This window comes from Archocentrus centrarchus, chromosome 24 (genome assembly GCF_007364275.1).
Source record: "Archocentrus centrarchus isolate MPI-CPG fArcCen1 chromosome 24, fArcCen1, whole genome shotgun sequence".
Taxonomy (NCBI): Eukaryota; Metazoa; Chordata; class Actinopteri; order Cichliformes; family Cichlidae; genus Archocentrus; species Archocentrus centrarchus.
In genome coordinates this window covers 25,773,865-25,784,093 of record NC_044369.1, presented here as the reverse complement: position 1 = coordinate 25,784,093, position 10,229 = coordinate 25,773,865, and the positions used below count along the sequence as shown (strand labels likewise).

Sequence of the window (10,229 nt, the reverse complement as noted above, 5' to 3'; positions counted from 1 at the left end):
TGGCAAAAGGCTGATTAATGTGAGAACATAGCTAAAAGAATCAGAGTGATGGTCACAAAACAGGCTAATGAAGGGGCGACCAGGTCTTTGCTCCAGGAAAGATGCTGTATTTACACTTTGTACCTTTACAAGGCTTGAAAACATTCCAGATAAACTTGGATATTATCAAGTCTTCTGAAGAAGTGAGGCATACACTTAATCTGAACACACACACACACACACACACACACACACACACACACACACACACACACACACACACACACACACACACACACACACATATTTTATATATATATATATATCAACATAATTTACCTGCTGAACACATTTTGGGATATTAATGACAAATGACTGTTTCAGAAAGGACTTCATATCCGAATATTATCATCTGTTTAAGCTAAACATATGGAAGGATTTGTAAACTGAGATCATATAATCCTGCCAAGTTAAGTTGTTATAATAATCTATCTGCTCTAAGTGAACAGCGGCCAAAGGAGCTCTGCTTCACATCCTGCAGAGAGGTCAGAGTGACATGTGACAGGATGACCTCGAAATAAATTCCAGTAGACCCCAGATTATTTCAGCTTCGTTCGTAGCCATCATTTTGATTTTATGTTCTACTCTTGAAAGGTGCTAAAGAAATAAAATTTGACTTACTTTTACTTACTTACAATCGAACTGAATAAACTCTAATGAAATGCCAAAAAGATTTGTTAAATATGTTGCCAAATATGGAATTCATAGATCAGAGATTGTGTAAACGACAGCAGAATTAAAACTATAATCACAAGTTATTCACATTTGAATTTATTATCCACTCAGGCATCTGAAGCTCATTTTCAGCAGCTACCACTTGTGTCGAATGTGAAGGTTATTACATGCTTAATAACCTTCACATTCAAAGCTTAATGTTTCATGCAATGGTGTGTACTACTACCTACACAGAACAATTACAGAACAATTCAATTCAGTTTTATTTATATAGCACCAAATCACAACAATCAGTCGCCTCAAGGAGCTTGATATTGTAAAGACCCTGCAATAATACAGAGAAAACTCAACAGTCAACACAACCCCCTGTGAGCAGCACTTGGCAACAGTGGGAAGGAAAAACTCCCTTTTAACAGGAAGAAACCTCCAGCAGAACTCAGGGAGGGGCAGCCATCTGTTGTGACTGGTTGGTGCTGAGTGGAGGGAGGCAGGACAAAAGACATGCTGTGGAAGAGAGCCAGAGATTAATGATAGCTAATGGCTAAATGCAGAATGGTGTATTAACACATTGTGAAAAGAAGAAGAAACACTCAGTGCATCATGTGAAGCCTCCCAGCAGCCCAGGCCTATTGCAGCATAACTAAGGGAGGGTTCAGGGCCACCTGATCCAGCCCTAACTAAAAACTTCATCAGAAAGGAAAGCTTTCAGCCTAAACAGAGAGGGTGTCTGTCTCCTGAATCCAGACTGGGAGCTGGTTCCACAGAAGAGGGGCCTGAAAGCTGAAGGCTCTGCCTCCCATTCTACTTTTAAATACCCAGAGAACCACGAGTAAGCCAGCAGTCTGATCAGTGCAAACAGTCCAGCCAGAATAGAAAAAGCACATTTTTCTGGTGAACAGACTAACAGACTGATGATAGGCTCTCTGATGAGCCTGGTTAACTACTCAGTCTAACAAGGATGATAAACATCTCCAAACAATCAACAGTTCAAGAGGCGAACAATGAAAACTCAATCACAGCAGTCCCAGCGAGGCGTGGTAAAGAGAGTGAATCAAACACGACAAGTGTGTTGAAATATATCAAAAATACTTGTGTGTTAAATTAAAATGAAATAAAAAATATGCTTAATAGCAAAAGCATTCATACATGTACTAAAACTGCACTGCCAGTATTACACATGAGAGCATGATGTTAAGGTTGGTTTTCCTGTGTCTCATATGATCTGTTGTTGTGCGCCTGCTTCATCGCACTTTTCTTGTGTCTTTCTTCTACAGCAGGGATCTCTGATTATTTATTTTCTGAAGTATGGAAGTTTGACGTAGCTCTTTATTGGTGTTGTAGCAACAAACGTGTTCTCCCCTCTCTCTGTACCCCCCACCCCCACCCCCCCCCCCCCCCCCCCCCCCCCCCCCCCCCCCCCCCGACCGATGATCCAGCTGCCTCACATTATGATTAATAGGTACTGTTGAGCAGTGATAAGCACTTCAAAAGGGTCATTTCCAAACAAGAATGATCAGTTCAGGCTCTGCCTAAATAGAACCCCACACACTGTTTATATGCAGATAGAGAGAGAGAGAGAGAGCATGCCACACACCTTTATGTCATAACATTTAAGGTTCGTTGCAGAAATAATGCAAAGCACATTTATGGAAAGTCTGCATGTCAGAATTGATGCATGATTTTTTTTTTTTTTTTTGGTGATGTGGCTCATGTCACAGCTGTTGCAGGTTGCACGAGCAGGACGGCTGATCTCTAACTTAGAGCGTTTACGGCCAGTTAAAGGGACAGCAGGGCATTGTTATTCCTGAGCGAGGAAAAAGACGTCCTTCCCGCACCACGCCACCAGCAGACGGGCCTCCATTCACAATATTGACAGCGCCCCCCTCCCTCCAACACCACGCACCCCCCCCCCCCCCGCCTCCCCTTCGCACAGCAGATGCTGTGACGGGCGCCATGATGATGATCTGGGATTTTGCCTGCAGCAGCAACTAGAGACGTTACAACAGTGAGAGACGGGCTGCGAGCAGTAAAGGACTCGTGTCGGAACAAGGCAAGGATGGCGGATTAGTAGGCATGCGTGGAAGTTGGAAACTATAGACGCTTTTCTTAAAATCGACGGACTCGAAAAAATGTTTAGAGACATTGTATGAGAGGAAATAACTGGTAAGACAAGAATGTTTTATTGAAAATTATTGGAGATATTAACAACAGCACCGACGGTCGATTATAAACGTTTTAAAATCAGGTTTCGCGGATGATTCTGTACATGCATTCGTGTGTCCCGGTGCTCCTTAAAATAAATCTAATTTTGATAAATACTTCAAAATAACTCCTCAAATAACAGCCCAGAGCCATTACTCCGGATGATTGGCTGATGAGTGAAGAGACTTACTTCTAGAAGGATCTTCAGCGATTAAAAAAGAAGGTACGTGTGTAGTAATACCTTATAATTACGTTTCTAATGGGTACACGCAAAGTCGAGAGCTATTGGTAACCCATTCATAATTTCCAGCCGAGCCACACTTCCCATAATGCAGCGCGGCGTTGCGGAGCACAGGAGTAGAGACTAGTGGGTTATCTTTTCAGTTATAGGCTCTGGCAGCGAGCCGCTGGTAGCCTGACTGGGGAAAGACGGCAAAGAAGCACCGACCGGCGGGGGAGACTGGCAGCGCAAAGGGAAGGACGGGGGGGAATTTAGGCTGTGTCCCATATTTGGAATAAGCGAGACTAGAGAATACAGCTTTCCTCCTGACGGTGAAACGATCTCCTGTGTAACCTTCAAACAGGAGCCGCATTTTCCCCCTTTGACGGCCAAGTTACGGGGCTGTTGGAACTCCTGACTAACCACCGCCTTTGAACTGTGAAGGAACTAAAGAGACGTATGGCTCGTTGACGAAAATGGGATTTAAAGAACAGATCTGCAGTAGTGAGTTGTGAAAACAAGGGGATATTTACAGTTGGATGAGAAATTAAAAAAAAAAAAAGCAAAAAACGCACTGTCAAGACAGACGGGATTTAGTTAAGCTGTGCGCTGTATGTTACATGTCAACTCCGGGAAAAGGGGGGGGAAGTTATGGCACTGAGGATCGGGGAGAAGTAGCGCTAACGTTAGCTCTCCGGCTAGCTGAGCAGCTAGCCTAGCAGGCTGCTAAGCTGCTGTCGCCCTTCCATTCCTGGAGCAGAGGAGGGGCGCTGGGGCTTTGTAGCATTGCAGATCTTTTTTTTTTTTTTTTTTTTTTTTTTTTTTGTGGATTGCTGCAAGAATGGAGAATCCCAAATATTTGTCTGAACTCAGGGAGGTGTTTTTGAACGGCTTCGACTACATTATTTTTCTCTTTTCCCATTTTAACGCAGAGGACAGGAGAAAACTGCCAGCTAACGCTGCGATTCCAACCAAATCAGCCGGCCCGGGGCAGCCAGGGTCCGTACTAGCTTACTACTTTTCTTATGTACCCTGCGGGGGGATAGGTATTAAAGAATGGGGAAGTGCGGCACGTCTCACCCAGCTTCTAGATACTGGCTCTCGAGAGGGAGGTCATGAATAGGTGGGTTTTAACGCTGATTTAGCTGCGGCTTGCCCTCAAAGCGCAAAAGTTTTGATTATTTTCGAGACGAGGTGAGAGAACTTCTCTTCCAGGCCCCCTCTGCGCTCACTTACAGGCCGAGGAGGTGTTTGCTCATCCACCCCGCTCCATCACCATCGCTTCAAAAAGCAACAATAAGGAATAAAACATGTCGGGAGAGGTGCGTTTGAAGAAGCTGGAGAAGCTGATCCTGGACGGGCCAGCTCAGTCTATTGGCCAGTGTCTGAGTGTGGAGACGCTGCTGGATATCCTGGTGTGCCTCTATGATGAGTGCAACAACTCTCCACTCAGAAGGGAGAAAAACATCCTGGAGTTTTTGGACTGGGGTATGTAGTATTTTTCTTATTTACGCTTTTGTGTGTGTGTGTTGTGTGTGTGTGTGTGTGTGTGTGTAAGACGATAAGCTAATAATAATGTTGGTGCAGTGACCCTCCCTTTCTCCATCACATATTCCTTTTATAGAAGCAGCACTTGGCCTCCTCTCCTCTCTCAACACCCTAGCTCTCCCTAAAAAACTTAAGCAAGGCCACTTTACTCTCCTGTAGTTAAATGTTTTATATGCTTTTGGAAAAGCAGCATGCTGGAAGAACAGGCTATAAAACAGAAGACACCCGTTCATTACCAAAAACAGATATGCTGTAAAACACCAAGCTGACAATGACAAACGGAGATCAGCTATAGTGAGGAGGATGGTAAGCAGGCCCCGCTCAGATTTGAAATGCATCCAGGGACGGTCCAATAAAGATGTTCTGTCCTGCAGAGCTGCCATTTATTCCAGTGAGAATGCACTCTTATATGAAATAGATGGCTTTCTATCATCGCAGCTGCTTTGCATGTCAGTTCGCTTGGTTTGGTTTTGTATGCACGTGTAGGGCTTGATTAGTTTCTACAGAGGAGAGGAGTTTTGGTTTTTTTTCTCTTTTTTTTTTTTTTTATGCCGTTTTGTAACATTCACACTCCTCAAGGTTAGGGAAAAGGAGAACAGCAGGAGGACCACACACACACCAATCATTTGTGGAGAAGGGCTGTGTGTGTGACATCGGGTTTGGTTTGTGCATGAAGCAGGAATGTGAACAACTCACCTTTTTTTTACATTTTTTTTTTTTTTTAAATGTAGGGCAGAGGCCCAGCTAGCTGCTGGAGCATGCCTGCCTGCCTGCCTGCCTGGCTGGTTGGCCTGCGTTGTCTTTTAAAGCCCTGAGAGAAGTGCGGCTGGGCTAAAGCAGTGCAGGAGCAAATCGTTGACCTCACAGGCAGAAATGTGGATAGAGACAAATGAATAAAACATACGGCAAAGACACAGAGACATAATGGAAGGATAGCGCTTGTTTGTCATATCTGCTGGCATCTTTTTTGTGTGTGTGTGTGTGTGTGTGTGACTCTGTTTCTAAAATTACAAAAAAACAAAACAAAACACGACAGCATTTTGGCCCGTCAGTGAGCGACAGTGTCAAAGACAGACAGGGTGTCAGTTAAATGAGTGGTAAATCTTTTTTGGCTGTGCCTGCTAAGTTTGTCTACCCCACTAGCCACCATCTGGTTAACCTATCCTGTGCTATAAATGGAGTTGTGCTGGTTTGAAGTGGCTGGATTGGTGATTTTTCAGGCCTGCATGAGTATAAGGGGTACTTTTGTGCCCATTTAAAAGCTCTGCCTAAACATGTGTTTTTGCCTTTTTAGAACAGTCAGTTTTTGCCCCTTTTGCTTGTTCTCAGCTGATGTGCTGCACCAACAATGCCAGTGAGCCCTAGCCTTTAAGGAGAGGCGCTTGGGTGCCAAGTGTGACTTCATCGTGACATTTCCCTGTGTTGACACTAGAAACTGAGCTCGACCAGACGCCAGACACAACACGCAGATGTAGCGCTGCTTGTTGTTCTTTACCACTCCAAAGGGATTAGTGTTAGTTCCTCCAGACTAATATCTCTGAATATTAATGTGTGTAATCAAGTTGAAAAGGCTGCTCAAACAAAATGATCCTTTTTTTTTTTTTTTTTTTTTTTTTTTAACAGATTTCTGAGATGTTTTTATCAGTTAGTGTCCTTTCCAGAATAGTGCTGTGCTCTACTTTTAAGGTAGCAACAAGAAAAAAGCTTCCAACAAAATGCATGTAAAGATAGCTCTTATACACTTCTCCTCATTTTCTGCCGTACATGTACAGTTAGCATGGTACATGCTCATATAAAACATGGTAAAAGTTTCAGATAAGGAGGGCAGCACATGTGAAAGTAATCCCTATGGGCAGAAATCCAGAGACATTATGAGAGAAGCATGGTTGAGTTTTTGTCAGGTCGATGAGTGATTTTTTTTTTTTTTTTTGGTACACTAATCCTGATGCCAACTGAAACTAAAGATCATTTAGATGCTTCAAAGCCACTTAGCAAATAAAGGCCTGGAGGCATTTCAGGATGGCTGCCAAGTTAACAGACCTGCTTCTAGGAGGACTTTGTTAAAGCTCGGCCATTGGACTGCTCGAAATGCTCTTTAAGGCAGTTTTTTTTTTCCTCTAATCTTGGCTCTGTAAGATGTCACTGAGAGAGGATATCCCTTATGTGGTCATCTCACGCAGCTCTGGGTATGAGCACAGAATTTCCCACACTAAGACTTACGTGGTCCGGCCGCACAGGCGGTTAGGCCTTGTTTCTGGTCACTGCATTGGTTGCTGTGTGCTCCAACTATGATTTCCTTATAGCCCATAACCATTCATACTGGCACTTGAGGCGCGCCAGACTAGCTGAACAAAAGGTTGCTGTTGGTGTAGGAATAGAAGTCATCTAAAGATCGTGGAGGGTTTTTAAAGGTTTGTGTGGAACATCTCAACTTTTCCCACCATTGCTGCATCTCCATCGTTGTCATTTGGGAATCTGTATCATTGAAATATATCACGAGTGAGCGGCGCCTTGCTCTTTGTCTCTTCTTAATCTGTAACTATATTTATATATTTTAAAGAATTACTCAGCGAAGACTGAAGCAGACTGTCAGATGGTCTTTTGTTATGGATGGGGTGAACCTGTGAATTAGACTATGGTGGAGTTGCAGTTCAGCATTATCAGTAGTTAAAAACAAAGGTTTAACAATAAGTCACAAAATCTGGAGAACAGTTTTTCCCTTCTTGGATTGAATGTGTGGGCACGGTCATGATAGGTGTCCACAGCAGCAGACTACACCTTTTGTGGCATAGCTGTACACAAAGTATGGCAGAATGGAGGTCAAGTCTCATCTTGTCCTCAAAAGTTTTGCGAGTGACACCACTCCCATGTTTTTTTTTTTTTTTTTTTTTCTTGGCAGAACACCCAGCCACAGGGTCAAAGGAAAAAGCACACCTGCTACACATGCAGTGCAGTTCTCAGGATTTTGACATTTATTAGCTAAATGTTAACCAAAGTGGTAACACAGTACTGTTACAGCACCATATTTATACTTTAGCAAAGGAGCCAAAGTGCACATGGCCAAAAGGAGCCTATAAGAAACAGATTGGACCAGAAAGATGGTGTTAACACATACTCAAAACATGGTTTAATCCTACATGCAGAAAAATGGTTCAAGATGGACCCCCGTGAAACCTAAGACCTCATCAACCTGTGAGTGATCCGCCTTTGTAAGCCACACAGAGGCTGCACCTTCCCAGCTGCCCTTTGTAGCTCAGCTGCGGCGCCTGCGTACCTTTTTGCTAATGCAGCAGAGCCGTGACAAAGGTGCAGCAGTGTTCCCCTTTCTTCCCGAGACTGTTTATGAGGCAGAGAAGAGGAGAAACACGTGTAATGGGTTTGCTTTTCCTCTTGTTTGGTGACCTTATTTCTGCTGAAATGGAGACCCCGACATGACCTGCAGCCACAGGGGAACCGAACACGGGAAAGTACGCTGCGTCTTGGCTCAGACCGCAGCATTTACTGTGTCCAGCAGAAGCTGAAATTCAGTCCGAGCCAGCGAGTCATCCTCCCTGTTTATTCCAGCGCAGTTTAAATTGATTACATAGAAATATTTCTGATTAGCAGTTACAGCAGATTAAGAACAAACTAGATTACACAAAGTACATGTAGAAAACATGAAGGTAGGACATTATTTCTTAAACATTTTTTTTTAATTTTTCCCTCAGGAGCTACACCTACTCCTTTCCATAGAACAAGCAAGTTTCAGTGAGGAGCTGAATAATGGATCAGTTTGAATGTAATTCTTTCAGTTTCACATTGATCCGTGGCTCGTGTGGGCTGGTGTGTAAACCCACCCCTGAATGCTGATCTTTGTGCTCACATCAAACTATGTACAATCTCACCGTGTGCTCGATCCTTTCTTTTTTTTTTTTTTTTTTGTAAAGTTTCTCTCATCATCACCTTCTTTGTGTTTAATCCTGGTCTCACTCCCTGTTTGGGGAAATGAATCAGCTGGCAGCTGAATGAGAACGGGCGGCATTGCCAGGCCACAGTTGGCAAACATGGGGGGGGGCTTCCTGACCTTTTCTCTATCCAGACTCAAAGTTAGCCCACAGTGGCCAGCTGTTCAGCTGCAGCTGATGTGCGCTCCACCCTGGGAGGCTTTCGTTGGCAGCATGCCTCACACACTACTCTCAGCGGAGAGACACACACACACACGCACACACACACACACACACACACACACACACACACACACACACACACACACACACACACACACACACACTCTCTCATTATTGTGGTTTTGCCTAACTAGGCTCATAGTGCACAGACCAGAGTTCTTCCCTGTTATTCCCATTAATAAAGAAGGAACTGCCACTTAAATCATGCTGGTTCCAAAGAAGAATTTTTGGATCACATCATTTTGAATTCTGTTCTGAGGTCAGTTCACCACACCAAAAACAACCAGCCATGTTCACAACACTTTTTAAGCCTCTGGGCTTATATACACACTCCCTATCACCTCTGCAGGCCAGGAATAAATGTGTTTAGACTGTAAGCTGTATATAAAAGATGGATCTTGTCTTATCTTAGCATAATAGCGATCTTATCTTTTTTTTTTTTTTTTTTTCTTCAGTCAGTAGTGACCATATTTAGATGAGAGGAGGGAGTACGGCATTAGTGCTAACATATAAACAAGATTAGGATTTTTCTGCCCTACATTTTAATTGGGGCTTCATTTACTCAAGTGTAATACACATTCTGTTTATTAAAAGGTGAGAAACAAGAAAATCCTTCTTACTGTTATGTTACCCTCTCAAAGACCCATTCTGGGCTGTGTAATCACTACAAACCGGGTCAGTCTCTTGGCACCATTAATGTGAGAATGGTCGACGGGCCTCGGTCGGTGACTCGGATTAGCTGCAGTGGTGCCAAGCAGCAGTTTGTACTCAAAATGGACAAAGCATAGTGATGCAATTAAAACAAATGAGTTATTTAAAAAAAAAAAAATAACAGTAAAGTTGTCATGAAGGAGGAAATTGGCTTTTGAGATAAAATCCAGTTTGTGTACCAGGCTGTAAACATGTTTATTTTGACTTTAAAAATTGGTATTTTAACATGGGAGGCTATGAGGACTTGCTTTTAGGGACAGCCTCAAGTGGCCATTTGAGGGATTGCAGTTTTCAGCACTTTGACAGCTTTGTGAATTTTTAGGCCTGGAGGTTGCTGCTGCGGTTTAGAGCGACGTAAACTGGACTATTGCAAGCTGCTTTTCCAGCTTTGTTGTATTAGTGTACCTTCTGCCAGTACAGGAAATGTACTTAAGCGTTTTTATCTTTGCCAGCCTATATGGTGGATAATAAATACAAAGTGGAGTGCTGACTGTGAAGCAGTATTTTATTGTATGTGGACCAATTGTTATTAAATAATAATATTTGACTGTCACGTTGGTTGAAACTCAAACAGGAGTGATGTGGGGAAAACGCATTTCACATCCCTGCTTATCTGTGTCAAGTCTGCACAAGAATCCGTAATCTGTATGTCAAATGTCAATATTTGT

The 10,229-nt window shown here is 43.2% G+C and overlaps 1 protein-coding gene across 6 annotated transcripts in view; it reads left to right on the top strand.

Annotated features, from left to right (window-relative positions):
- Positions 1-3,991: 3,991 nt before the first annotated feature.
- cdc42bpab (CDC42 binding protein kinase alpha (DMPK-like) b) overlaps positions 3,992-10,229 on the top strand; it is a 74,744-nt gene continuing 68,506 nt past the window's right edge. For 4 of the 6 annotated variants that reach the window (XM_030721453.1, XM_030721452.1, XM_030721448.1 and 1 more), the window contains exon 1: positions 4,447-4,624. In XM_030721453.1, the coding sequence (XP_030577313.1) occupies positions 4,447-4,624 (178 nt within the window). Of the gene's footprint in view, positions 4,625-10,229 lie in introns of all 6 variants that reach the window. The other 2 variants (XM_030721454.1, XM_030721449.1) reach the window with 1 other exon arrangement.